This window comes from Gloeophyllum trabeum (assembly GCF_000344685.1).
Source record: "Gloeophyllum trabeum ATCC 11539 unplaced genomic scaffold GLOTRscaffold_00003, whole genome shotgun sequence".
NCBI classification, from domain to species: Eukaryota; Fungi; Basidiomycota; class Agaricomycetes; order Gloeophyllales; family Gloeophyllaceae; genus Gloeophyllum; species Gloeophyllum trabeum.
In genome coordinates, this window is record NW_006920412.1 from 593,185 (window position 1) to 620,252 (window position 27,068).

Genomic DNA, 27,068 nt, shown 5'->3' on the forward strand with positions numbered 1-27,068 from the left:
AATGCAGGATTGTCCGGAGCATTTGTTATATTATAATTATGCAGTACAATGAACGTGATACCAAAAGAACAGTAGGGATACAGGATAACCAACTTGGATAATGACGCTGCTATGATTCTGGGACCGAGATGAAACGTATCCTGCTTCCATTCGCTACTCTCGCGATGAGATCCAAATCCTCGTACTGAGAGGTGACGAACTTAACACGAGTTTAATGTATATCAAACATGGAGGACTTACCGCCGAAATCGTGTCATTCAGCTGCACTTCCGTGAATCCAGCAGCCAACACCCGGGCCCTAATCTGGACGATGGGGATCTCCTCCATACCCTCGTCGCCAGAGTCATCGTAATCTTCATCCATATCGACGTCAGAATCCCGCTCACCACCGGGTCCCTTACCCAGTCGCTTCTTTCGACTCTGGACAGTTTTCCGCTTCTTGCCGCTTCCACGACCAGCTTTGGCCATATCCTTCATTATGCGATAGATCTTACTCTGAGGTGACTGGTCAGGATCACGCTCCTTCTCCGCATCCTCCAGCAGACTCTCTTTGCTACACTCCATAAGGCGAAGTGCTTCGTCGACGTCAAGGTGGGTGACAATATCCGAGAAACGTAGTCGTGCTAGTGCCTGGGATAACCGGAGGACACCCAATAGCGTACGAGCAGAGGTGTAAGTGTGCGACTTCTTTTGCTCTTCCTCGTCTCTTGATAGCTTTCTGAGTCGGACGTAAGAGTCTACCACGTAACTGGAGACTTCTGGAGGGACGATAGGTCGGTGAGTGCGAGCAAGCGCGATGTAATGCCTGCAGGAATAAATCAGCCCGAATGAAGCTAGCAACCGATCCCGCGAGACGTACCGCATAAGCACCGGCTCGACTGGCTCATGCTCCAATTCAGGGTGTGTGTTGTACATGTGGACGTGAGTGACATGGTGCGCGAGGCGCTCATCGTCGTCTCTCGTGGGCTTGTCAAGGATTAGGAAGAGCAGATCGAAACGGGACAGCAAAGCGGCAGGCAAGTTGATGTTTTCCACCGGTGACACTTTGGGGTTGTATCTTCCGTACAAGGGGTTGGCTGCCGCCAGGATGGAAGTGCGAGCGTTCAAAGTCGTAGAAATACCCGCCTTGGAGATTGAGATAGTTTGCTGTTCCATCACTTCATGGATAGCAGTGCGATCGGACTCCTCCATCTTGTCGAACTCATCAATACAACAGATACCATTGTCAGCGAGAACGAGAGCACCCCCCTCTGTTATAGGATAAGTCTCAGTCGAGCGATCATAGCGTTGTTTACTTACCGAGTACCATCTCGTCTGTGACGGGGTCTCGCATGACGGCGGCTGTGAGACCAACGCCTGAAGAACCTTTTCCCGTGGTATATACTCCTCTCGGAGCTACCTTGGAAATATACTTGAGCAATTGGGACTTAGCAACACCGGGGTCACCCATAAGACAGATATTCAGATCCCCTCGGATCTTCATGCCGTCCCCCATGGTCTTTGTCACTCCGCCTACCAACAGCAGTAGTAGCGCCTTCTTGACGTCTTCGTGACCGTAAATTTCCGGTGCAATGCTGTGGGCCAGTTTGGTATAAAGCGCTGGATCGTTCTGAAGCTGGTCGATTTTGGCACGCATCTCTGGCGTAATTTCCATGTCGTTGTATTGTTTTTTAAGTTGATGGATGTAGTGCGCCTCGAGGTAGGTGTCGGTAAGAAGACCTGCGCGTACTGCCTGATAACCAGTATATGGGATGGGAAGGAAGATGCCCCCTAGGTGAACGACGTCGCCTGGATTCATCAGACGAGTTAGAGGACCTTGAACCTGTACGGTCATTGAACGTGGTATGTGACCGACCGGCACTTGGTCTGCCTGCGGTGTGCCTTAGATATGCTGTCACCGTACAGTGACCAAGTTACTCACCATTTCCTGGATTTTCACTTCCTGGAACGGGACAAACCGGCACGCCCTCGTCTGCATATGCAACGACCCGTGGATACCGTTCTTCTTGCATTCGTTCTCGTTCTGACAGTCCATGATGGGCGTGAACTGCTTACTTGAAATGTCTTGGAAGGTTTCCGATCCGCAGACGTCGCAAGTGTAGGCATTGACGAGCAGTAGTGGTTTGACTTCAGACACCCGAGTCACTATCCCTCTGACAGTGATGAGCCGGCCTAAATGAAGGCCTCGGACTTCCCGAACGGCCATAGCAATATCCGCCCGTAGAGGTCTGAAATATAAATTACTGGAAAGTCTTAATTAGGATTCCTTGGACAGCCGGAGAAAAATTGCGTACTATCGTCGTAGGAGGTGGTTAGGGAACCCCTCCTGAATGCCCTCAGTCTGTTCATTCCGCTCTCTCCTTTGATGCAGTATAACATCAATGACTTCGTCCTGGTCGCTTATGTCCTTCGTGGGCATTGGCATGAGTGCGTCGACCACTTCGCTGAACAGGTTGACGTATCGGCGGGTGTTGTTCTGTATGCGAGACACGAGGTCTGCGAAGGTTTTCTCGTACTGCGAGAGTGAGTAATGACTGCTTGAGCGGATGGGAGAGACATACCTCTGCCACATCTTCCAGATCCACGACCAGCATTTCCTGCTCTCGGTTGGCTATGCGTTGCTACGACGAATGGTCATTTCAGGACGCGTCGAACGGCATATAATTCCGTACCAGCTGTTGCATGTACTTCAGCCGAGATGTTGACGCGTCGGTGTCATCCTCCAGGTCCATTTCTGCAAAGCCACGCGTCACATCCTTCTCCTTTTCCCTGCCCTCGAACTTGGACAGAAATTCCTGTATTCTCTCTGGCATAAACCATGTTAACGCGTATAATAGATAAGGAGGAATAACTCGCCCTTTTCCGACTCGTAGCTGACATTTATAGTCACGACCGGTAAAGACATTGTGGGCGACAGGTCGGAAAGTGAGGCTAGGGTCGACGCGCCGTTGTTTACGCGACTGTCACAAATTCGTCACGTCACAATCGCCGGATCGTCCTAAGCTGTCCTAAGTCCGCCTCTGCTATCCCCAGGTATCTGCAGCTCCCTCCGCCTGACAGCAATTAAAGATGTGTACTGGGTCGCCAAAGAAAAGAATCTGTCCCACTGACGTGACTGGACCAAGTGAATTAGGTGGTCCCTCTGGCCCTCGTAAAAGACGTACATGTCCAGGCCCGACTCCTGAGTTTGAGGTTGGCGCAGGAGACTATTTAGATATCACGGAGCCGGTGAGTAGGGATTCTACGTCTTTTTAAGCTTAAATGACTAAATGCGCAACTAGATGGCTCATGTACAGATTCGAATATCTCCTGTAAAACAGGGCGGAAGGTCTGATCGCGAATCCTTGCCTGCGTTAGAGCATGTAAAAGCAGCTTCCGTATATGATGCTGGTAAATTATGACTGCTTGGTGAAGGACTTTTACTGATGTCTTGATATCAGATTCTCCTATATTTATCGCCCCTGACAATGCACTGATCGAGAGTGCAGATGTTCAACTCATTGGTGAGCTCGAAGCCGAAGATGTGGTGTCCGGCCAGGATGTTCCTGTGCGGCTACTGTCGGAGTTTACGATCTACGACAAGGAGTCGAAGGCCCTGGTCCACATTGCTGCCCTCCTCCACTTGGCTGGTGAGAATGGTTTGGACTCTGGCGTAGATTACAGCGCTTCTGGTTTGGTGCGGCCATGGACGGATGAAGATGAAGATGAAGAAGTTGGTCAAGAAGATGACCCTGAAGATGATATCCAGCTCGCAGAACAATGCTTGATGCTTGATGAAATTCTGGATGTCAACATGTACAACTTTGAGGACCACGAACTGGATACGTGAGTGGGATACTACCATTGTTGCAGTAACTCATGATTTTTGAGTAGTAAAATCTGGTTGAAGACTCGATATGCGTGGTATATCCTTGATATGCCATCAGCCACATATATTCCATTCTATGCGGACTTCTATAAGAAACACCATGTTGTGTGCCTTGTCCTCTCTGTTGCTCTCTCTGACCCAAGGACAACATGGACTGCCTTCATGGACAATGTCAAAGCAGGTCAATATGTGGGCTTTGATCCTTTATTCAGTCTTATTTTGGGGAATCCCCTAACACCTGCTGACCTTGAGCTGGATGATGTGGTATGCGGATTCTCCTCCTGGATAGATATAATGATCATATTCAATCAATTTAGAAATCATATTTGCTTGGTTGCCTTATTGATTTGAAGGATACCTACGGCATGAAGACCAAACTTGCCCAGTCTTTATTGATCAAGGAGTTTCAGCATGCTCTCCAGGGTACCCAAGCTGCATTGTCTGCTGGATTGAAGGGGTATCCAGCCCATACCAGTGCTCCCAAAACTTTGTCCACAAATCAACACCCCAAGGCCTCAGTGAAGACAGTTGTGACACCAACCATTCACAAGATTGCTCGACCACATTTTCTTCAACATTTCATTGCTGTTGGGCCCTCTTTGGCTCAGGACTTGGAACTTGATGGTGAACATAGTGTTCAACCGGAGCATTACACTAACCCTAGTTGGATATGCTGGCTTGAGCCAGGCGAGGAGAAGGGTCACTACAAATCAGTGAATGCTGATGGTGATATATTCTGTGTTTGTTCTATTCATATCTTGGCAGAGTGGTGCTAACTGCGTCTTAATTTCTTGCAGGCTGGTGATATTGTGGCTGTTCCTCCAGGTCATGATGAAGACTGTATAAGACAGATGCATGCTGCTGCTGCACCTGCCCAATGTGAGAATCTGATAGCCAACTCAATGTGGTAAGGCATGAGCACCCTGGAATTGCTTCTCCACTGATGCTGCCATTGGTTTCAGGTTCTGCGAGATTCAATATTTCTATCAGTGTGGCCCGGACAAGATGTTTCATGCTAGGTGGCTTGAGCATGGTTCCAAGACCATTCTTGAGGAACTGGCTGATCCCAGTTGTCTCTTCTATGTCAATGAATGTGATGACCTCAAGGTAGCATGCATATTTACCAAGGTAAATGTGCGGCACCTTCTTCCAGGTGAAGATCAGCCATTCCACCATAATGGTTTCAATCTACACCTAAGGTATGTGCTTGGTTTTCAGATGGATAATGGTGTCAATTAATCAGGTATGGACAGCCATGTTTGGTCTCGGGATGATTCCTCCTTCACATATCCTTCATCAGAAGCTTGTGACACACGATCCTCAAAGAGTGCAACTCACCCAACCCAAGACAACAATACTCAACAGCTTAAGCTACATATGAATGACTTCATTTACTTCCTCCCAGATACAGCACCTGGCTCAGGTGAGGCTCAATGTATTGAGCCATACTCAATTGGCTGTGTGGTTGTGTCTCCATGGAAGAGGCAGCTTACTGTTCAGTTGTATCGACGCTTTGACTCGCTCATCCAGGAGATGGAGATTAGTCAACAAGATGGCATCAGTTATGATGAGGTGAGTTGATGATATTGGGAACTGAGCCCTTTATCACTCTGAGCTGACCTTGCTCAGCAACGGCTTGTCAAGACAGATAAGGTCCTGGAGCTCAAAAGCTCTCAGGTTGCTGGCCATTGTTATGTGGTGCATCCTGATGCACTGGAGCTTGATGTTACATTGGATGACTGGCTAACTTATGATGATCACTTCTTCGTGATGGAAGTGCTGGACTCTGACCAGAGGGTCAATATGCCTGTTGAAGACTTCCAGACTTGTGGTGCATGTTATCAGGATCAGCTAGTCAGCATGCAGCAGCACAAGGCTTTATTAGCAAGAAACCAACCATTGCAAGCTCTAGAGCTCTTCAGTGGTATGCGCTCATGTGGATAACCCTGGGCTGAATATTAACCTGAAGAATAGGTGCTGGTGGACTGTCTGTGGGACTCCATAGTACACCATATATTCAAACAAGATGGGCTGTAGAACTCTCCCAAACACCAGCCTTGACATACCAGTATGCCCACTTTGTCCTGATTCTTGTTCTGGATCTGACTCTCCATCCTCAGGAAGAATCACCCTGGGACAATGGTGTATAATATGAGTACAAATGACTTGCTCCAGAAGACACTAGATGCCCATGAGAATCAGCATGCCTTTGATCCAACCTCTCTCCAAGGCTTAATGCAGCCAATGCCGGTACCGGGTGAAGTGGATCTGATCTATGGAGGTATGTTCATGTTTGACACTTCCCAGCACATAGAAGACTGAGACCTGCCAGGTCCACCATGCCAATCCTTTTCCGGAGCAAATTACAACAAGGTGATCCCTAATTTGACTTGAAAAGTGTGATGTTTATTTCTGCTCTAGGTGCCAGATGATCCACGGTAAGCTAGCCAGTATAATGTGCTGCCTCGCATTTATAACAAATATTCACAGAAGCGCCTTGATAGCCAACTTCATGTCATGGGTGGACTACTATCGCCCGCGATATTTCCTCATCGAGAATGTAGTTGGTATGCTCAACCACCGACTGAAGGCGTGCAAAGTCAACAACCAGACGGTGGGAGGCATCCAAATGGGCATAGTCAAGTTCATCATGCGTGCCGCTACAACACTCGGGTATGTTTTCACTTCAACTACAGCTATGATTCCGATGATCAGTCGTGACTCATAATGATTTAGGTATCAAGTGCACTGCAAGGTCCTACAAGCGGCGGAATATGGGTCACCCCAAAGCAGGGAGCGTATTATCTTCATCGGAGCAAGGGGCTTAACACCTCTTCCTCGCTTCCCCATCCCGACACATTGTTTTCCTCGACGGGTACGGCAAAGGAGTACCGTTACCGGCAACAGCATCACAGGCGTCAATCGGCTACCAGATTACCCGGACATTGGCAGGGCACCGTTTGCGCAAGTAACTGTCAACGATGCAACGAGTGATTTAGTGAGTGTCGTCAGCCCGTACCCCTGTCGAGCGTCGCGCTAATCGGTCTGCATCACTCAGCCACCGTACGATTGGTACGTTAGCCGCCTATGCACTTTCTGCTACATGACTGAGATTCTCGTACTCACGTTCCAGGGTAAACCCACATAAGACCATACCGGCCACTCGGAAAGACGAGTGCGAGGTCATGTCGCGCGAAGCCAGAGGCATCAAGCAATTCATTGCCCATGACCCAGACGAGTGCGGATCGACGTACCCCGGATACGCTGAGCCCGTACCTTATGCCTGCAGGCCGAAGAATGGCTACCAACGGTGGATGCGGGAGGGGATGGGTGACGGCAAGTGTGAGGGTCATTATACCAAGTTCTTCCGACCGATTATCGTGGAGCGGTCCGTTCTTGCTCGCTTGTCCTCACCCAAATCGTTGACTAACCCGACCGCGTCAGAGTCGTGAATGTGCCTCTGAGGCCCATTGCCGATCACACGAGTATGTCTAGCATCTACTGTTCTCATATCCTTTTAGCGGTAATAAGAGTGCTTCTCGCAGACCTACCGAATGCACTCCGTGGTACCACGAACAACACGGGTCAGTCAGAGAAGCTGAAGGGTAAGACTCAATGTGCCTAAGCCGTGTTATACCATGATCACACTCTCTTAATCACGTCGGCAGGGCTGTACGCTCGCCTAGACGCCAACGGCCACTTCAGCACCGCGCTGACCACGGTCCTACCGATGCGTAAGCCAGGCGGGAAGGTGCTGCATCCTACGGTAAGCACATCCCGTCGTCTTGGGCTCAGTCTCCAGGCCTGACGCGAGGTCCGTGCCGGCAGCAAAAGCGCGTCATAACCGTGCGCGAGTGCGCGCGCGCGCAAGGGTTTCCGGACAACTACGTCTTCGTGACGGAGGGCAAGACGGCCAACGCGAGGGTTCAGGACGTACGTGGATGGATTCGTGAAACCTCGCAGCTTCATGTCCGCGTTGCTGACTTTGACTGCAATTCCGCTCTAGCAATTGAAGCAGATAGGCAACGCCGTGCCAATACCGCTGGGCAGGGCGCTCGGAATGGCCATAGGGGAGTCATTGATGCAGGTTTGGAAGGAGCAAGAGAGACGTGGGTCTCCAGAAATATGAAAGCGAGACTTACACTGCATACGAAGTGGAATGTACACAGCCCACATCTATCATAATTCAGCAAATTCTACATTCATAACAAAATAGCTCCCTTTCGACGTATATGCATTTACTGGCTTTACTTTGTGTCCTTCTCGAGGATCTCCCTGACCCTCGCAACTTTACTGTCGTTCCCTGTCCCGGGCGCAATATCCTTGTCGACTCGGGTGCCGATACGGATATCGGTGGCGATCCGCGGGGCACCCTTAGCATGCACGGCAGCGTGACAGTCGCCAATGGCTTTGCAAACGGCCGACCAAGGTCCTTCTGTGCGCTGTGAGCGCAAATAGATGAGTGATCAACGCAGGAGAAAGTACCTAGATTTGTGCCGTAGCCGCTGGGTTCATTAAATGTTCAAGGACAGTACGAAATTGAGATGTTGAAATTACTTACTGCATCTGTGCGGGATATAAAGTCTGTGTGTTTCCGGAGAATACTGGATGTGACTCACCTTGAAATGAAGGCCACTCTTCTCTAGGATCCGCTGACATTCTGCGATGTATTCAGCGACCTTGAAAGGTAGCAGATGACATTTCAATGCATGTACGACATCGTCTAATGATGGATGCCACAAACTGATGGTTCGCCGGTTCCCATCGGTATAAGACAGAAGTCTATTGCCGTGACGCAAGATATTAGACGCATATGCAATGTCCGAATTTTCTCATAACATTACCTGCTACTGCGTACAGCTCGCTGCCCTGCGCCATCCTCAGATTTCTTAGGTGGACCGTGGTAGATACTAGTAGGGAGTTGTGGCGTTCACAGATGCCGCCGGCGCCGTGTCTTCCGCCACCGAATGCTGCGTCGGCGAGCGCCGACTTGCCTTGTTCCACGACCGCGATGGCGCCCTCGACTGCACTTCAGTCCAGAATCAATGCCTTCGAATCGCTGGGAGGGCAGCCCTCTGCATCTATCGTGAAAAGCGCTTCGAAATCGCGGCCTCGCCGCCCCTCAAATCCGCTTGACAAGCCGATCTCGCCGACAGCCACGACAATTCAGCCGATTACACCCTCCAGGACGCCCAAGCCACCCGCTTCACGCTCCCCGTCGCCGCCAAACCTCGGACGGAAAACATCGCTGATTGACCTGAAGGACTGGGTGGTTGATGATGGACCTGCGCAGAAACAGAATGGGCACGCGAACGGTGACGGTAAAGCAAGAGGCATCGGTCTTGGGTTGCCATCGAGCAGAAATGTGACAAGCCCGCCTTTACGGTCGAGCACTGCTCCGCTCATCAACTTCGAGTCGCAATCTCCACCTCCGCCAAAGGTGCAAGCGCCCCCGCTCCCGCCTAGGAAGCCCTCCAAACAGTCTCTCCGATCAACCGCCTCTGCCCCGGTCTCGCCACCCTCGCTAGCTCAGAGTCAATCAAAAGACTCCTTGACTGTGGAGAGCCAGTACCCGTCCGTGTCGAAATTGGACGTTGCAGCGTTGGGTCGCAGAGGCCAGGGCCACGTGCCTGCCTCGTCCGTCTCCTCATTTCACTCCATCTCTTTGTCCTCCGACGGCGGTACGGACGGCGTGGGCACTCCTACCTCGGTCTCTGAGTTCGTGCACACGTATCCGATGGACAGGGGAGCTGACACGGACAGCCTGGATGGGTCGTACGAGAATGTGAACGTCTCTGCCGCTACATCCGTCGCGAATAGCCCGGTCGTTTCTATATCCTCGCACGACTGGGAGTTTGCAAGTAACAACGGCAGTGCCAGTAAGCGGACTGAGCCCCCAAAGCTGCCTCGGAGACCCGTCAAACCCCCTTCCTCGCCCATATCCTCTCCCCCCAGTGTCTCCTCGTCTCTGCCCACATCCCCTCGCCTCACACCGACACCGTCCCAGGGCAGGCGAGCCCCACCGCCACCTCCCCCAATTCGCTCACGCCCGCCATCCTCACGCACATCCATTACCTCCTTCTCTGACCGCTCTTCAATCCTCAGCAACAGCACCTCCACCTCGCGTACAAGCGTCAGTACCTTCGGCTCCGTCTCCAAGCAGCTGCTACGGCCCACTCCCGTTCCCATCGCGGCGCGACGCCGGTACGAGAAGGTGTTTGACGCGAACGTGGTGCATGCGCGCCAGGCGAGGTTGGTCGTCCCGAGCCAGACGCAGGGAAATCGGAAGAGCAGGTCGGCGGCGGGATGGCGGGGTTTGTCAGTGGACTTGATTACGAGTCCTGAACCGGAGACTCCGGCTACTCCCTCGACACCCATGCCAAGAAAAGATAAGGGTCTGGATGATGAAGAGGACGTAGGAAGTGAGGAAAGGTTGGATGGCGCTATTGTAAGAAGAATATGGATGTGCTCGAAGCTGGAGAGACGGAAGCTTAGGGATTTATGGTACGTCATCGCCCTCTTATGGACATGCAATGGTCCTTATTTTCCAACCCTATAGGTGTGAATGTGACCCAAATGGAACCGGCAGCCTTGATCGCGACGCCTTCGTCAAAGGCATGTGGCGTATCGACGAGGAGCTTCGGCGCGCGCAGCTGCTGCGAGGCACACGCTCTCCACCTCGTTGCATGGCGTCGAGGCCTATATTGCGATAATCTTCCGTTTCCCGTGTCATATTATTGCACTACCTAGGCTACCTCGCATCAGGCCGTCCGGTCAAGACACACTATAACGTGGAACCCCGAGAGTCTTGTCAATGGATGCTCTAACATACCCGCACGCTCGCTTGCATTTATCTGGATACCCCATACAGTAATACTACGAAAGACAGTCATGAACATGATAGAGTATAGCGCAACTCGTTAATTGGTGTATTCATTAGGTCAACGCATTCTTATGATGATGTGCCTGCAAAGTTGCGTGGATCTTGAATCCACTTGAGTGGTAGGCAACAAATGAAATCGTTGACGCCGGTAAATCTGCACCTAGTTGACGGGGACGCGCTGGGATTACCCATTCATCAGGGAGTGACCAGGGCCTTGAGCGTTTTCGCGAGATCTCCGCCGTTCTCTACCAGCGCTTTTTCTGCTTGGGCCTTTGTAATCTCAAACTCGTTTACCTAGGAGTGGCGTTCGTAGGACCTTATTAGCAATATTCGAGTGCAGTTGCGGCGAAACCTACAATCAGGTCGACGTCCTCCTTCTTGTGTACTACCTTGGCGGTATCTTTGGATTTCGAAGCCGGTTTCTCGAATAGCCCACTCCGGAAGGCTTCCTCCATCTTCCCTTTGGAGTAGGCGTAGCCGTCTGCGTACTAAATGTACCAGCGTCATCAATATCAATACTCCAAGAGATGTCGATCGTGAAGATGGAGCTACGAACATTGACGATAACCTCGGGTTCAGGCCGTCCAATTGACATGGTGATGAATGCGCTGCTTACCCCTCTAGACAGGGATACGGTGATCTGGCCTCAGTGGAGTGGATTCCAGTCCGCTTCGGACATCTTGGAAAGAAGCGCTGTGGACGCGTCTTCCGAATGTTCCGAGTTGGTCTGATTCTCACATTGCAAACGTCCCGACGCCGCATTCGGTAACTCAATCGTTCTGAATTTCCTGACGATTCATGCCTTCCAGGTTCCAGTCCACGACGCCTCTGTATTCTGTAGCAAAATCGCATTTGCACCCACCACCACTGCCGAACTGTAGACAGTCATAGGAATGCCATCACTACTATATATCCCCCGCATCTAAATCTTTTGTTGCCATAGCAGAGCAAAGGATACAGCGCATTACAGGTGTACAGTAGCACTCGATAGAATAATGGAATAAGCATTACAGATATATCCACGCAAAGTTCAAGGCTTCTCAAGGTCGTCGACGTCCATGATGGCGTAACCCTTGGATCCACTATCGTCGCCTAGGGGCCAACTGTACACAGTACAACTGAGGAAAGAGGTTTCCGGTTCAATACGCACGTTCTCCTCAATGCCACTATGCACTTCAAAGAGATTCCCCAAGAAAGGTCGGAGGCGGCTCTGGAAATCTTCCAGAATACCCTCATCGTCGCACGGGTCTGCGGGCTGGAAGTCCTTCCACAAGGTGCACTATAATGCGCTGAAGTCAGATCATTCAAGCTTAACGCGCTCATCGGAGTACACACGTCAGGATCACAAGCTGATACATCCAGCTCTGTTCCTTCTGGATCTTGCAGTCGGAAGAAGAGGCGAACAAAACAGCAGACAGGGTCGTCAACGCCGTCATCTTCGCATTCTAGACATCCCTTCCTATTTGCGGGGAGACTTAAATAGCGGTCAGTGCAACATCCCGTACAGAAGATCGAACGGACTTGCTTCCTCTTGCATCGCGTGCACCTTAGAAAGAAACACTCAGGTAACGTAAGCGGGAAGAAATCGACGATCCGGGCGAAGACCTTCCACTTCTTTGGAGAATCGGTACTTGTACGAATTTCTTCTAGAGTAGAGTAGCCCTTGCGGCGTAAATCTGTAGTCTGGATGGTTACACTTCCCGATACATCCTTGCCACTCCGTTCGTCTGTATTCGTCGGGGGACGCCGATCTTCGCTATTTGCTTTAACTGTCTGCATCCAAGGAAGTTGGTTCTTCTGATTTTGCCATGCTTGTTTACGCCTAACGAAGCATAAGTTACTCCGGAAGCTGGTAATACAGTATCCTTACCCGAGCAGCGCCTGCAACTGAGGATTGTCGGTTCGATCAGCTCTCAGCTTGAAGAAATGTCTTCCCTCTCCTCCGATACGACCCTGAAAACCGTCTTCGCTTGACCGTCTCTTGACCTGGAGGCTCCGGATGTTATAGTAACATCCAACCTCGAGTGCCTTAGCGTCCTCTGCTTGTTTTCCATAGAGTCGAATGAGAAGTACGCAGTTCTCTAAGCCTTCAACCCAAGAAGCGTCCTGAAGCGGCAGGGAGTTGTTCGAGGTATAATCTGTCACATAGAGGTATGAGGGATCGCCCTTATGTACAACGTGTAAAACCTGCAGATGGGACTCAGTCTTTATCCTTGGGCGTCAGACTAGTCAAGCCTTACCTCGACAGTACAATCAATAAATCTGTCCCTCTGTATCTCTTCGATAAGAGTATGTTCGAAGTCAGACTTGGAAGCATTCTTATCCTCCCACTCTTTCTTCCTCCTATGCATAGTGAGATTATGTAGTGGCCAATGGTCCAAGACCACTTACCGAAGAAGAGCCTGCAGATGCGGGTGTTCTTTCGCTGCCTCGTCCTCCGCATGCAATTTGACGCATTTGACATTGTTGGCTTTGCCTTCATAGTATCCACTTGACCCGGAGCGGAACTTAATATTCCCAAGCGAGTAGTATTCGCCTGCCTGCATATTCTTGCACAATTCCTTGGCGGCATCCCATATCTCGATCTTGAGGACGTACTCTGCGAACTCAGCACGGCACCAAGCGGTGTTGAAGGGCATAGGAGCGGCATTCTTCGTGTAGTCTGTCACGTAGAGACTATGTGGACCGTCATTGTCGCTCAGATACAAGAAGACAATCTGCATAGTAAGATAAGTATCGGAGAACAATCAGGGAATATTTCGGATGAGCGTATTATCACCTCAACGGTGCAATTGAAGAAACCTGCAGGTTCCATATCCGGTCTGCACTCGCAGATGAGTCTGTGTTGTTTCCCCTGGCCACCCGAACACCTCGGCGGCGCTGAGATGTGGTGGATGGTCCCCAGTTGCTTCAACCGCTCTTTCTGCAGCGCCTGCCACCAGTCCGCCAGCCTGATGCAGTACTGCAATTCGTCCTCTTCCGGCTCCCAGAAGGGGCTAAAGTCAGCGCCGAAACCGCCGTCGAGCGCGGCCGCTCGAGGCGCGGAGCCGAGTTCGCCATGGTGTGTTCGGCCTAGAGAGGGTGAGTAGATAGCCCAGCGAAGCTTATCATGGTAGCCGGTGCCTGTTACATTGCCTTGCCATATGCATCTCTATCGTACGCGGACAAAAGCGTAGAATAAGGGTCAGAACAAGCCGGCACTTGATATGATGCAGTAGGAAAGAGAGGTACGCACTTTTACCTTTCTCAGGACAACAACATCTCCACGCTGTGGCCGAGGAAGCCATTCTTGATATTTCTGAGTGAAACAATTGATCTTGAATCCATCCTTTTCACCGAAACCATATCCACTTTCATGTTCAAAGTTGGATGGGTCGATAAGGCTTATGCAGATCATCCAATCTTATAGAATGGAGGGTCGTCAGCGGCACCGATGCAGGTCGAGAAAACATACTCACCACCGCCTCCCTTCCTCTCTGGATTGGAGGCGTAGGTGACAACGGCTATGGTGCTGAACTCGTAATGTGAACGTGCCATGGCCAAAGGGATATAGTAGTCCTATGTGACGCCAGACCATACAGTTCAGCATTTGCCTCGCAGTTCTGAGGCATTCGTGTGCACGCACTGTAGATGCTCGTAAGCCAGCTTTGAGTTCCAGTGCAGGATCCTCGGTCTTCGCAGGTGCAAATACAACTGGAGACGGCCGGGATGCCTCCGCCTTAGGTACAACAGCAGCTGGTTGCGGCGTCTCTTGGACGGAAGGCGCTACGGGCAGGATAAGAGGATCAGCAACAGTATGCATTTCCGGCGTGCCTGGCGCTTCGGACGCTTGCTGCCCTTTAAGAGCCTGTTTCTCCCGTCTGATGCGAGCGCGTTTCTCCTTTTTCGTCTCAGTCCGAGTTTCCTCTGTAAAATCTTTGGGGACATCTTGGACTTCCGGGGCGACAGACGCTTTCAGGGAGCGCTGAGCTGTTGGATGACGCATTGGCATGTGGTACATGTCCATTTGAGTCCCCTCTATAGTCTCACAAGGCGTGGTAGCTGCAGGCACCGGCTCTTCTCCGACAGTAGGTGGTACATTCTTTGCGCTGTTATTCGCAGATTCCGGTATCAGTGATTTGAGTTCTGGCTCCAGCGGGACGGAAAGGACAAGAGAATTATTGTCCATCGCAGCATCAGGAAGGGCGTGCGTCGCGGGAGGCCCTTCGACACCTTCATATGAGGGTGAGATTTTCTCCTTTTCTTCGTTAGTGAATTTGGATCGTTTTCTAAGTCCTTTGATTGGAGTTGAGAACCAATCATCGGGATCTGGCGAGGCTCTCTCTTGACTCGGCCTCTGAATAGCTTGGCGCCTCCAAAATCAGTCTGGACAGGTCAACTGTATGATACGCATACTCACCGTTCCATGAATTGATGATTCGTCCGTTCTCTGCGGGCTTCTTACTTCTGGTCAGGTATTTTAAGGCGATACCTTCGTTGTAGACAAGATACAAGATTCCTGCAGACTTCGTCTTTTCTATAGACGCTCCTTCCAAGCTGACTTCCAGCACGTCGCCAATGTCGAAACCGAATGAATCCCACAGCTCGGCGCAGGGTCCATTCAACTGTATCTCCACTGCTATACCATTTCCATAGTCCTTCGAGAGCCTGATACGACGAGTCGAGGCCCATCGCATCACAACGCAGCCCTGTATGTAGTTGGGAGATTTCGCCTCTGCTTCGCCGTTTTGGACATTCCCCGCGGTGACTAGGTGAGAAGGGTCGAATAAGTCTGTACCGTCAGAGTCGGAAACGTCGTCCAGCCTGCGCCGTTTTGCGGCTCTCTCGCTCTCACGTTCCATGACTAGTGTCGAGCTCTTCAGGGGACGAGTAAGGTGGATGTGGGAAGACTGCCTCGTTGGAATGCGGCGGTGGCGGAAGGCCGGAGGCAACAGAGATGCAGGACGCGCCAGTAACGACGACACGTGATCTGTGACTCGTGATGGTACGCGTCCTCTACTGTAACTCCGCATTTACTGTCACTGGCACTGACATCGCAAGTCTTAGGACCATCTTGCAACAGGTCGCAAAGCCGGAAGCCCGGCGACATGGAATCCTTGCTGTCTCTATGGAACTCGGATGTTCTCGTCTCTCAAATGCTAGCTGCGTACCGAGACTGGCATTCGGAGGTGTCTTCTGCCACATTTTCGAACCCGAATAACCTGTTTCTGACCACGGTCGTCCTGCTGGTGTCTACGTTGTCTGTAATGGCTTTCTCTTCTCCCTGCTTCAGACGCAGCTCAAGAAAGGCGGGAAAAACGAAAGACTATCGCTCCTCGCAGCGTGCTTTGCTTCACCTCATCTGCCCGGCAAGAGGATCGATCTGGCCCACCTCGTACGTGGCTCTCGTCAAGCGATCTCGAGGAGCAGTGGTTGTTATACCTGTGGAAACTCTTATGCGAGATGTTATTTCTGGAGTCGTTGAGTTCAGAAACATACACAAAGATCTCCCGGGTCTCCTAAACAGCTCGAATCGTGTAATGGAGCTCCATGTCGGCATGGGTCTCCGATCGAGCGTTATGCGGTGGCTATTTGTATCTCAGATGCCACACATTGCTTACCAGGTCAGAGACACTGTTGGATGAGCTGTATGCGAGCCCACTCATGGAATTTTAGGCGGCTCCTCTGGCAGGTGTGTATATATGCACCACAACCGCACGTGTCTGATTGCTGGGAGGTGCATAGCTCGACTTCCCGAGCGTGATCGTCTCCCTTCCTCGCTGTTCCGCTCCGGCCCAGTTGATTTCGAGTTGACTCTTGACGCTGTACCGTCTGCGCACCTTGAGTCTTTCATCCGCACTCTACAGGCCGTTTGTGCCAGGGACAAGACGGTGATCATACATTTCACGACGCTAGGACATTTGATCCGGCTCTGGAGCAAGGAGTTTGTCTTAACTGCTTTGCCTTTTCTCCCACGGCGGTATCCAGGACGGTCGACCAAGGACGTTAAACCAAGTATATGCCCTCCGCAACCATCCTCGCTATGCCTTTCAACCCCTATGCATCAAATCATCGAACATCTCACTTCTGGGAACTCACCTTTCTGTGTCGCCTCTCTGACCGACATTTCAGCTGATTACTCTGACCGGCTCAACGCTCACTCCCGGGATATAGAAACTAATGCAGGCTTAAGGGAGCTAGACATTGGCAGTCTGGGATTGGAAGAGCTAAGACAGGAACAGTTGATGCTTTCTTGGCAGTCTGGCTTGTATGCTGGAAAGTACCTCAGTCGATGGGTCGTGGTCTTAAAGAAGTAGTGCATGTGTTTTCTAACAGTTTACGATGTTCGCTAATCACTGTGCCATCCGTCTCCTGTAACCTGTGTTCTGTACATCGCTCCCGGCATTGCGTATCTACTAGTGCAGAAACTGCAACCAGTCAGTGCTTAGCGCTTCTTGCTTAGGTCCCAGCGGGTGTGTTAATTAACCAGTCCCCGGCCAAGATTCAGCCGAGATCAACTCGTGATTACGTACGCGATCGGGCCCGTCTTGAGCTTGATCGGGTGAACGCGCGACGCGATTGTGGCGCTGAACTCACAGCATCAACTAACTGTTCCGTGAGCTTTGGTGGCTATTACCGACTGCTTCAACTCGATAATCCTCTGAGTTTCTACGTCGCGCTTGTAGGCTGTCACTGTGCCTTGACGAGGCGAATCACCGTTCACTCGGGTATCGTAATCGAAGTTCGAGGATGAATTTCTGGCAAAATGCAGATTATGTGACCCTGCACACTATCGGCCCAAACGATCGTAGCTGGCCTGAGCCAGTCCGTAGTCTGAGTGACCGGCTGGAAGAACCCCTTCCCCGGTGGGTGTACCAGGTACGACCTATCATAGTCGTTGTCCAACAGAATACTCACTCTAGCCAATGCAGGGACCACATCCTTGCGTAGCTCCCTTCGCACGAAGTCTCTCTGCTGAACTGCTTCAGAGACGCTCTCTTCTCTCTGGCACCACCGACTCTGAATGCTATGACGCTCCCGACGATGATCTTTCGCGTCTGTTTGACGCTGCCATTTCTGCGACGGCAACGGCGAGGTCCCTGCTGCTGGCAGAATCTGAGAGACCCTGCGCGTCCAACTCTAAAGAATTTCTGCTGGCGGGTCTGGTTTCCCACGTTGTCACTCTAACTGCCCCTCAGGCTTTGGTACTGTATGACTGCTTGCTAGCTCCGCTATTTGGGGCCATTGCTGACCGTATTACCTTTTGCCAGGGAACGTCCATCGTTTGTGCTCCCTCGACATCCAAAAACGCTCTGGAATCCTCTACGAAAATACATGAAGACTACGTCGACCGCTACCCTACTGGTTGGGTGTATCCCCGAGGGCTTCCGTGCCCGACTGGGAGAAGGCGAAGAAGGCGAGACCACCACTAGCGGCGTCGACGAGAGTCCATGCGACTTGAGGGAATACCCACCACGTCGAATGACAATGGAGGAGTTTATCAATGGAAGATACTACGACGACGAGTCGGAATCGGACTCTTCTGACGGTGGCTCCGGCGACAAGACAAGCTGTGTGCCGGATGAGGCTCCAATGAATGACTCAGACGAGAAGGACGAAGATCCCTTTTTGGCCCTCCATATGCTCGCTACTCCTTCGCCCTGGGACACACCAGTAATCCCTGCGATCTGTATGGCCGGACCAGGGGAAATATACGCCCTCATGGCGAGCACACTTTACCAGCGCCGCGTGTGGCGTGTTCAAGAACCCTTGATTGGCCTCATGTTTCCTCCCACCGGGACCGCCGCGCAACTCATCTTCGGATGGCTAGAAGATGATGAATCCATCGAAGACGCTCTGGTTCGCTATTGTTTTCCTTATAAGGGTTTCCAGCTGATGTACTGCTAAAATAGCCGAGCGTGCATCTTGCATTTCAGGATGCCACGCTCAACGCTTCGGCCCAGACGGTATTTGATATCTGTGATCCAGGCTCGACCCTCAAGTTATGCCTGCTTTTGTCGAATCTCACTCGGACCTACATCGACCATTTACGGCAGACGGCGTCTGATAGCCTGGATGGTGTCCTTGAAGGGGCAAAGAAGGGGCATTCACTACGCTGGCGATTGGATCTGACGCGCGACGAGTCAGAAGACGATGGTTGGCGCTCAACAGAAGGAAGGATCACAGCGTGGGCACGCGAAGTCGCAATCCTCATGCAGGTACCCAAAAATGCGTAAGCCATTATGATATATATCCTCGTGATAGAAACTGATTTGTTCCATTCCACAACTTTACTGTTAACTCGCGGTGGCGTCACTCGTCACCCTTCATATCTTATAACGGTTCGGCGTCTCTGCTTTCCGCAGGTCGACTGCATCGTCCAACATGTCGGGAGCAAAACGTCCCGCTGCATCCAAGTAAGCAGACATGGGTTCCTAGTGCAGCACGACACTTAATCAGTCTATGAAATAACCCAGGCCTTCTTCTGTCCCGTACGTACCGGCTCTGCCGAGCATCAATCGGCTCCTAACTTTCCCGCAGCTCCTTGATAGTGTCTGAGGATGACTCGACGAAATCGAAAGCTGGGACGGGGCCCAAAGCTGGGACGGGACCGACAGCTGCACCCGCATCTGCCGCGGAGACTGGCAAGAAGCGTCTCTCCTGTTCAGAGTGAGTGAAGGAGTTGCGTCGCTGGTTTCGTTGCTAATATTGCTTTAGGTTTGCCGCTAGGGGCAGCGACCACGACGCCGAAGACGCCCGAACATTGCTATGGTTAGCGGATCGGCTTGCGCTTTGCACCGTTTTCCCCATGTCTTCTCCGATGTCAAAGAATGCCAACCCCGGCTCGGCCGCTAAGGATCCTGCTATAGAGCAATATGAGAAGCTGACGTCGTATTATTGGCCGGCGAAAGGGTTTACTTCGGTATGTCTTTATGTCTCTGTTCGCAGTGCAGCGAAACGTGATAGGTCTTTGCAGAACGACTTTCCTGAAATTCCCAGTGATCTTCAATCGCTGAAAGAGGAGCTGTTTGCAATGAACGAGATATATGAACAACATGCGAAGCATGGACTTGTGCCACAAGCCGAAGTACTCCCCGACGAAGAAGCCCAGATCATGAAGGATAAAATTTCAAGTATCCTGCGCGCTTGCTTTGATGCTCGGCAAAGACGACAAGATGCGGAGGTACGGAAGGTTATTGAACTGGAGGTCCGACATGAATGGGACGCTCTGTACTTCCAGTTCATGAGGGGTCGCCATGGTATTAGCATATGGTCATTGTAAGTATCAATTTGGTTGAAACATCTACTAGCTCATCTGGATAATTGTTATACAAGCCTTGATCGACAGATTAATCTCCCCCGTAACACAGCCCTTGACTACGATGTAGTTGACAAGGTATCGGAATTCGGGGCTGCCATACGTAACGCTCAAAGCCGGGAGGTGGGCAACATTGATCAGATTAAGAAGAATGTCACAAAACCGACCAACACTCTGGCTGTGCGAGAGTTCTATCACCAAGCCGCAGCCAAAGAGGCAGAGGAGCAATTGCGCATACTAGAAGCTGTCCGACAGCAATTGCTGGTGACGGCGACAAACCAGCAGTTACCAAACAGTCGTGGTGGCCCTCTCCAGGACTGCTCTGACGTTGAACCAGCTGTCGGCAGGTGTGATGCGGTTGCTACCCTCTATTATCCCGATTTCTTTGCCCAACCTCAGAAGCCCCCGACGCAAGCATTCACCAAGGATTTCATGCTTGTGGATACAGGAACACCCTCAGGGCCACAAAGGGCGGCCAGCAGTGGCCCCAGTGTACCAAAAGGCTCTGCTGCATCTTCTTCGCAATCAAACTCTCTTCAGGTACCATCCAATAGCACTTCTCAGCCGAGTCATGCAGGGGGCAGCACCCAGGGCACTCGCCATAGTGTGAGGCTGACCGAACGTCAACAGCGCCTGGAGGCACCTTCCTTCAATACAGGTGTCTTCTCGGTTACCAGAGATGTGTCCACATACACCCTACCTGGATCAGAGGATGGCGTCAAAGAAGCTACTAGTCAATTCGACGAGCTTGGGCTTGAATCTAAGCCAAAGGTGCCCAAGGTTTCAAAGCCATCTTCTATGACCAGGGGGGCATCGTCTCCCCGATTCCTGGAAATTCCACTATTGCTTGTAGAATATAAGAAACTCTCCCATGATAACCTCGTAACGCAAGGGGTGAACCAAGGCCGGATCTATAGTCTGGCTGCTGTCAAGTTCTTGGCCACGCTGGGCATCCATGACGTCCCTATCCTGACTTTGGTGACAGAAGGCTCCATCGGGGTTGTCACCTGTGCCTATAGTAAAAAACAAGCCGGGGAGGGTCTGCTGGATGAGGTTAGTCTACCCCCATATTGCCCAGCTGCCGCCTACCTGTAGGTTTACTGACTACCGCTGTATTCCACCTACAGCACGTCAGGATATTAGAAGGGAATGCGCGTTCCTTCGATATTTCCACGCCGCTGGGCGCGTTCCATTATGCAACGTTCCTATGCCTCACCGCGAGATGGTATGCGCCTGAACTCAAGAACAAGCTGGAAGCTGTGAAGAACGCATTCCTCGAGAAATATGACAAGAATGACAAATCCCTTCGATGGAGCATGAGACACCAGATCGAGGAATTGGAGAAAGGGAAAGGGAAGGCAGCATAAAATGATCGAAGTGGTTGTGCACCATGTGTCTTGCTTTTGTTTTTTTGTCTGCGATGCTCGTCGGTAGCTGTCATTGGAGCCTCTCCCGGATAGCTCAAAAATGTATGATTATCTCTTCAATGATTATGAGAGTGTAGTCACTAGTGTCCTCAATGACCACCAATAAAACCTACACCACACCGACAACCCTAGCTATAGGTCTTTGCCTGCCGTCACGCATTATGAACTTTGTGTGGCGGATGCCGTTGGAACATCTGTCAATTCTCTTCCTCGGGCTCGTCCTGTGCTCGTGGCATACACTTAACCTACATTAATAGGATGCAACAGAAAACAGTAGAAATATGATACGGTAGACAGTATGAAGATAGAAGTACAAGGACGATCCTTTACTTCGGATGAAATCAATATATCAGAGTCTCCACAATACCGTCCAGAATACGGATGGCATCGGGGATATAGAACTTCTCATATTGCAGAGGTACGGGGGTGCTACAATAGAGGGACAGGAGTCAGCGAGAAAAGGACGACAGGCAATGACAGAGACTTACTCCCAGCCCGTAATCCGCTTCACCGGGGCATCAAGCTTGAGGAAACATTTCTTCTGCACGGTCGCAGCAATCTCCGCGCCTGCCCCAGCTGTGAGCCCCGCTTCGTGCACAATCACCAGGCGTCCCGTGCGGTTGACGCTCTCGACGACGGTCTCGACGTCCCACGGCAGAATGGTCCGCAAGTCAATCAGTTCTACCTTGGCACCTCTGAGGGACTCGGGAACGTGCCTGGAGACCTGGGGAGGCGGGGAAGCGAGCATGTGCAGCGCGGTCTCGCAGTGATACAGAGGCGTTCCCCAGGTTAAGAGGGTGAGGTCGGAACCTGCAATCAGGACATCCGCTCGACCGATCGGGAGCTCGAAGTCGTCGATGGGAACTTGCTCGACTTGGAGGTTTCGGTATCAGTGGGTACGCTCGGAGAGACAAGGGATGTCATCTTACCAGCGGAACGATAGAGGATTTTGGGTTCCATGAAAATAACAGGGTTAGGGTCCCGTATCGAGGCAAGCAGTAGACCCTTGGCTTGGATAGGCGAGCGAGGTATGACGACCTAAGTTGCTTCAGTAGCCCGAATATCCCGGGATAACGATCAATGCACCTTTACACCAGCGGCACCCATGAAGAACCCCTCGGGACTCTGTGAATGGTACAGCCCGCCATGCCCTACGGACATGGTCGGCGTACGAATGGTAAGCCCCCCTACGTGGTACTGGCCTCCGGACCTGTATCGAAACTTGGCTGCTTCATTCACAATCTGGGGAGTTCCATATACCGTCTTCGTATTTAAACGAGCAATGTCTCTACTTACCTGGTCGAATGCAGGATAGATGTAGTCGGCGAATTGGATCTCAGCTATAGAAGTGTGTCCCATAGCAGCGATACCGATACCAAATCCCACAATGCCTTGTTCGCTCAATGGAGTATTGAAGACCCTTTCGCGGCCTGGAGAACGGTGCATCAGCTGCCCGTCTCGTTCAAGGGGACGGTAGACGTACCAAATTCCTCAGCTAGTCCCTGACATCTCCAGCAGATGTATTAAGGCTCGCCACGCGCGACATCAGGACAACCGCTCACCATGGTGCACCTAAAGACCCCGCCGAACGCTACATCCTCTCCAAATATAACAGCAGTGTCGTCTCTCACTAATGCGTGGCTTGACATACCATGAGGCCTTCTTTCTATGAGAAGGATCTACATGACGTACCTGAGAGCATCCCGGATGGATTGGTAGGTATTCATCTTCCGGGTCTCTCGGCCGCCTACTATGGTCCGCACGGGCCCTGAGTTGTCTTCGTCTGTCCATTTGACGCCCGGGGTGCGCAAGGCCTCGTCGCGAGTCGGTCTGAGCAACTTGGATGTAGCTACCGAAGGTAGGTGTCCGCCGGCCTCAGGAGCAGGAGTCGACTGCCATCGTCGGAGGCAATGCAGCCGAGGCTATTTGAGACAACACGTTACTGGAAGAAACATAAGAATCGAGGGCTCCCCACACCTTGATTGCTACAGCACGCCTGGCACAGCAGTGCGGGGTAAACCAGAACATGGTCGAGAATAGAGCCTGCCGGGAGTCGGTGAGCGCATGGACATGTGCAAGTTCCGTACCGTGACGGCTGAGCCAAGCCTGCGCCGGTGACGCCGACAAGCGCTGACCGCCGTTGATCGCAGCCACCGTCGGGGTCGGCTCCGCTCAGCTCGTCGATGGAGAACGAGCACACGTTCATCGCTCCCGAAGGCGTGTATTCCGTCACCGAAGAGCACAAGCCGACCGCGCTGCATGTCCCCGCTGCGCCTGCTCTCTATCCAAGTCGGATATCTACGGTAACCGTTCGATTCCCGGCTCTAAAGACAGGGCCATCACAGGGCTTCGCGCAGCTCCTTGGTGGCAACAAGGAGAACAGGCGGGAAAAAGAGAAGGAGAAAGAGAAGGAAAGAGCAGCGAAGGAGAAGAGGGATGATAGCGCCAGTGTATCCAGCAGCGATACCGAGGGCAATACCTCTCCGGACCCCTCTAATCCCTCGGCTGGCCAGGAGAACCCGCCAGCATCGCCGCAGATAGCACACGACCAACCACACACCATATTCTCTCATCCGTCATCCGGAGGAAAGAAGAAGACAGTCTCAAGACCGAAACATAACCTACGGACTACTTCATCCACCTTTATTACGCGTCTGCAGAGCGCGGAAGGGCTAGCAAAGACACTACAGTCTAAGCAAGGCGAGGCCACCTTTCTATTCTACAATGCGGCCAAGAATTTCTTCTGGACGGAGGCGGGAGTGAAGTCAAAGGTACTCATGACCATATCCGACAGAGTCGTCCTTTGATGCATGCATATCTCAGGAGCCACTTTCACGCATCACCTTCTCTGCATATCCTACATGTCACGACGTGAATCTCGCTACGGTGTCCTCCGAGCGAATAGACATTGTCATCGGCTTCAGCACGGGCGACCTGGTGTGGTTTGGTGAGTAATGTACGTGAACGTCCCTCAAAGTCGGCATCACTAAAACTCTAGTCAGATCCCATCTCCTCCCGCTACGGTCGGCTTAACAAGGGCGTAAGTCTCGCTCTATCTCTCCATGTGAAGTTTAATAACCGCCCTGCAGGGATGTATATCGAATTCGCCATGTACGTCCGTCCGCTGGGTTCCTTCTTCGCCGACTCTCTTCTTAGTCTCTCATGCCGATGGGACCATCATCATTTATGATAAAGAACGGGAGGACGGCACCTTCACTCCGCAGTCACCGTACTCCATGGTTGCTGCGCGATCGTCGACCTTAGACAGTAATGCGTCGTCATCCGACTCGGATTCATTCAAAGGAGAATGGAATCCTCTAGATCGAATATTCGTGACTATGCCACCATGGCATCCAGTTACTGCTCTCAATGGTGGGTTTACAGGAGGGAGTGGTAGGGGCGAGAAGGAGAAAGCCGCGAAGAACCCCGTCAGCCACTGGAGAGTGTCGCGGCGGAGTGTTGTCGGTAGGTGTTAAACACAGAATCTTGAGAAGCCTTTCATGATGATCCATGACGCCAGATTTTGTTTTCTCTCCTGACGTTAAATACGTGGCATGTATATCGGAGGATGGCTGTCTACGAGTAATTGACGCACTAGCAGAGCAGTAAGGCGGACATCCGTGTTTGCGCGTTTCTCATCTGACTTTATACAGGCTGGTCGACTGCTATGCGTCATATTTCGGCGCGCTCACATGTGTTGCGTGGTCCCCGGACGGCCGATTTATCATAGTAAGTCGCTCATAAAAATTCCAGCGTACCCGCCGCAGCGTGCTCATGATCGACTGCTGCTCGGCGAATAGACCGGGGGCCAAGATGACCTTGTTACAATCTTCTCCCCTTGGGAACAACGTGTTATCGCTCGATGTCAGGGCCATTCATCCTTCGTTTCTGCCGTGGCATTCGATGACATCAGATGCGATGGCCGGACATATCGCTTTGGTAGTGTCGGCGAGGACAACAAACTCATCCTAGTAAGCGTTCGTGATCCAACTGCGAGCTGTTCAGACTCTGACCAGTTTTTAGTGGGACTTTTCAAGCGGTGCCCTTCATCGACCGAAGCTGCAGGTCTGTTCCTCCCCTTACATCTTGCGGCAGGTCCTGACACACCTTCAGGCGGCTCATCACCAACGAATGTCCATGTCATCCAGCCTCTCGCTCGCCTTCCGGCGCGAACGTTCCACCCTCCATTTACCACCCTTAGGCTCCCCTGATGCTGACGGAATACCACCTCTCCCACGATACCACCCCGCCCCCTCCCGGAACGAGGTTGCCATAGTGCAGCCCGTGCTCGTCAAGCCCGTGGAGGGCGACTTGCTCAGCGATATCGCGTTCCTCCCGCGGGGCATGCTCACCGCGAACAAGGCCGGGTATATCAAGTTCTGGATCCGCCCGCTCGCTGTGCGGCAGCGCCACCTGAAGAACACTCCGCGTGGGCATTCGATGGCGGATGTACGAGATTTGATTGCTTGAATATCCTGATATTGTATAGTATTTATATCATGTAGAGCATTGTATAGCACTAGCACTATAATTTTATCAGGAGTCGGTCAGACCTATGTACATCGCGGCCGGAGTAACGCGAGATGCAAAAGGAACATGATGCAGATGGTGTATTGCCTTGCGCGGGCAAGGGATATGCGTCGAAATGTAGCAATGAGCTCAGAAGGTGATTCATAGCTCAGGCTACATGGGTTAGGTGAACGGTGGGCATACAAAGGAATCCACTCACAAACGGTGTGGCTCTAAAGGCTACACGTCTGAGGGTTCTTCCTCGAAATCATCCGAGTCCCCTTCATCCAGATCTTCCGTTTCTTGAGTAGTATCGCCCATCGGTTCGTCCATGTCTTCCATGTCAGCGTCCAAGTCCACAGCGGAGTCGTCGTTCTCTTCTTCTGCACCAGAATGACCTGGCCCAAGAGACTGGTCCGACCCTGACACCTCACTTCCGTCACCATCAGGATCGTCCTCGCCCTACCAGTCAGACTGAGAAAAAAGGCGCTGATAAGTCTGTAAAACAGACGCACAGTCTCGGTCGTTTCTTCCGATCGAGTCAAGAGTTTGCCCATGGGCACCATATAATCTTGACCTCTATTCCTGCGCATCTGTATCTGCTGGTAGGTTTCATAATCCGAAAAGATACCACATTCATAAAGACCGTACGAGACTTTCTAGTTCGCTCTCCTCCTCATCTAGTTGGGTCATCTCCAGTTGAAAGTTGCGTTTCATAGGGCCCTGGTATCGCCCGCATGGGGCTTTTGGCGTCGGGTAAGGCTGTTTGGGCTGCCTTGTCATGAGATCCGGGAATAATGAATTACGGGGAAGGACGGTTGGTGTTGCAACAGACATCGTGCCGTACCACCGCGACTAGTTATATGGGGAGGAAGATACTTGAGATGGGAGGAGACAGCCTCGGACTCTGTCACAGGTCCCGTGGCATGTGACAGACGCGCTCAATTGTGGCTGAGTTCGGCGTTGGCGGCAGGTATGGTGGGCGCAAACGAACATTAATAATGCCCCTAAGTCATACCTAAAGAATTCTATAGACAACACGAGATCAAGCATGGCACAGCAAAGGTACAGCAAGAGACTACC

General features: G+C 51.7%; 11 protein-coding genes across 11 annotated transcripts; 5 read left to right on the forward strand and 6 right to left on the reverse strand.

The window, feature by feature from the left end:
* Window positions 1-109: 109 nt before the first annotated feature.
* GLOTRDRAFT_103868 (MCM-domain-containing protein) lies at window positions 110-2,684 on the reverse strand (the record flags this gene model as incomplete). The annotated part of the gene is made up of 8 exons (XM_007865019.1): window positions 110-184; window positions 241-805; window positions 860-1,250; window positions 1,300-1,870; window positions 1,922-2,243; window positions 2,295-2,515; window positions 2,562-2,621; window positions 2,673-2,684. 8 exons carry the CDS (start codon window positions 2,682-2,684, stop codon window positions 110-112), a joined length of 2,217 nt encoding a protein of 738 aa, XP_007863210.1.
* A 597-nt stretch (window positions 2,685-3,281) lies between these two features.
* GLOTRDRAFT_136712 (S-adenosyl-L-methionine-dependent methyltransferase) lies at window positions 3,282-7,997 on the forward strand (the record flags this gene model as incomplete). Its single annotated transcript, XM_007865020.1, has 21 exons — window positions 3,282-3,390; window positions 3,441-3,825; window positions 3,874-4,132; window positions 4,186-4,608; window positions 4,666-4,775; window positions 4,831-4,996; window positions 5,399-5,440; window positions 5,498-5,792; window positions 5,843-5,936; window positions 5,989-6,149; window positions 6,201-6,241; window positions 6,290-6,306; window positions 6,359-6,541; window positions 6,605-6,866; window positions 6,927-6,940; window positions 7,002-7,256; window positions 7,313-7,353; window positions 7,414-7,473; window positions 7,537-7,634; window positions 7,697-7,801; window positions 7,875-7,997. The coding sequence occupies 21 exons, from the start codon at window positions 3,282-3,284 to the stop codon at window positions 7,995-7,997; spliced, it is 3,243 nt and encodes a 1,080-aa protein (XP_007863211.1).
* On the reverse strand, window positions 7,978-8,793 carry GLOTRDRAFT_56340 (uncharacterized protein). The gene is made up of 6 exons (XM_007864802.1): window positions 8,713-8,793; window positions 8,613-8,650; window positions 8,488-8,547; window positions 8,430-8,434; window positions 8,354-8,373; window positions 7,978-8,303 (listed from the first exon to the last, which is right to left on the reverse strand). The coding sequence occupies exons 1-6, from the start codon at window positions 8,744-8,746 to the stop codon at window positions 8,116-8,118; spliced, it is 345 nt and encodes a 114-aa protein (XP_007862993.1). The 5' UTR covers window positions 8,747-8,793; the 3' UTR covers window positions 7,978-8,115.
* Window positions 8,794-8,879: 86 nt separating this feature from the next.
* GLOTRDRAFT_136713 (uncharacterized protein) lies at window positions 8,880-10,581 on the forward strand (the record flags this gene model as incomplete). Its single annotated transcript, XM_007865021.1, has 2 exons — window positions 8,880-10,372; window positions 10,428-10,581. 2 exons carry the CDS (start codon window positions 8,880-8,882, stop codon window positions 10,579-10,581), a joined length of 1,647 nt encoding a protein of 548 aa, XP_007863212.1.
* Window positions 10,131-11,433, reverse strand: GLOTRDRAFT_98692 (uncharacterized protein). Its single transcript, XM_007865022.1, has 4 exons — window positions 11,308-11,433; window positions 11,108-11,239; window positions 10,428-11,045; window positions 10,131-10,372 (listed from the first exon to the last, which is right to left on the reverse strand). Exons 1-3 carry the CDS (start codon window positions 11,344-11,346, stop codon window positions 10,947-10,949), a joined length of 270 nt encoding a protein of 89 aa, XP_007863213.1. The 5' UTR covers window positions 11,347-11,433; the 3' UTR covers window positions 10,131-10,372; window positions 10,428-10,946.
* A 338-nt stretch (window positions 11,434-11,771) lies between these two features.
* On the reverse strand, window positions 11,772-15,639 carry GLOTRDRAFT_119853 (uncharacterized protein). Its single transcript, XM_007865023.1, has 11 exons — window positions 15,151-15,639; window positions 14,377-15,095; window positions 14,210-14,309; window positions 13,987-14,153; window positions 13,531-13,902; window positions 13,143-13,468; window positions 12,992-13,094; window positions 12,622-12,938; window positions 12,277-12,573; window positions 12,087-12,225; window positions 11,772-12,030 (listed from the first exon to the last, which is right to left on the reverse strand). Exons 1-11 carry the CDS (start codon window positions 15,590-15,592, stop codon window positions 11,782-11,784), a joined length of 3,231 nt encoding a protein of 1,076 aa, XP_007863214.1. The 5' UTR covers window positions 15,593-15,639; the 3' UTR covers window positions 11,772-11,781.
* Window positions 15,640-17,480: 1,841 nt separating this feature from the next.
* On the forward strand, window positions 17,481-18,967 carry GLOTRDRAFT_126369 (uncharacterized protein; the record flags this gene model as incomplete). Its single annotated transcript, XM_007865024.1, has 4 exons — window positions 17,481-17,609; window positions 17,663-17,940; window positions 18,002-18,590; window positions 18,644-18,967. 4 exons carry the CDS (start codon window positions 17,481-17,483, stop codon window positions 18,965-18,967), a joined length of 1,320 nt encoding a protein of 439 aa, XP_007863215.1.
* Window positions 18,968-21,185: 2,218 nt separating this feature from the next.
* GLOTRDRAFT_35887 (uncharacterized protein) lies at window positions 21,186-21,416 on the forward strand (the record flags this gene model as incomplete). Its single annotated transcript, XM_007864676.1, has 1 exon — window positions 21,186-21,416. A coding segment is annotated over one exon (231 nt), but the record flags the coding sequence as incomplete, so codon positions are not given.
* A 234-nt stretch (window positions 21,417-21,650) lies between these two features.
* Window positions 21,651-23,350, reverse strand: GLOTRDRAFT_56345 (thiamine diphosphate-binding protein). The gene is made up of 8 exons (XM_007864803.1): window positions 23,169-23,350; window positions 23,039-23,117; window positions 22,960-22,978; window positions 22,773-22,906; window positions 22,563-22,718; window positions 22,406-22,514; window positions 21,965-22,349; window positions 21,651-21,905 (listed from the first exon to the last, which is right to left on the reverse strand). The coding sequence occupies exons 1-8, from the start codon at window positions 23,201-23,203 to the stop codon at window positions 21,818-21,820; spliced, it is 1,005 nt and encodes a 334-aa protein (XP_007862994.1). The 5' UTR covers window positions 23,204-23,350; the 3' UTR covers window positions 21,651-21,817.
* Window positions 23,351-23,659: 309 nt separating this feature from the next.
* On the forward strand, window positions 23,660-25,946 carry GLOTRDRAFT_71779 (WD40 repeat-like protein; the record flags this gene model as incomplete). The annotated part of the gene is made up of 9 exons (XM_007865025.1): window positions 23,660-24,271; window positions 24,300-24,423; window positions 24,479-24,516; window positions 24,566-24,941; window positions 24,997-25,081; window positions 25,130-25,205; window positions 25,277-25,447; window positions 25,500-25,541; window positions 25,590-25,946. 9 exons carry the CDS (start codon window positions 23,660-23,662, stop codon window positions 25,944-25,946), a joined length of 1,881 nt encoding a protein of 626 aa, XP_007863216.1.
* GLOTRDRAFT_136719 (uncharacterized protein) lies at window positions 25,909-26,822 on the reverse strand (the record flags this gene model as incomplete). The annotated part of the gene is made up of 4 exons (XM_007865026.1): window positions 25,909-26,153; window positions 26,206-26,447; window positions 26,501-26,584; window positions 26,637-26,822. The coding sequence occupies 3 exons, from the start codon at window positions 26,820-26,822 to the stop codon at window positions 26,226-26,228; spliced, it is 492 nt and encodes a 163-aa protein (XP_007863217.1). The 3' UTR covers window positions 25,909-26,153; window positions 26,206-26,225.
* Between the last annotated feature and the right edge of the window lie 246 nt (window positions 26,823-27,068).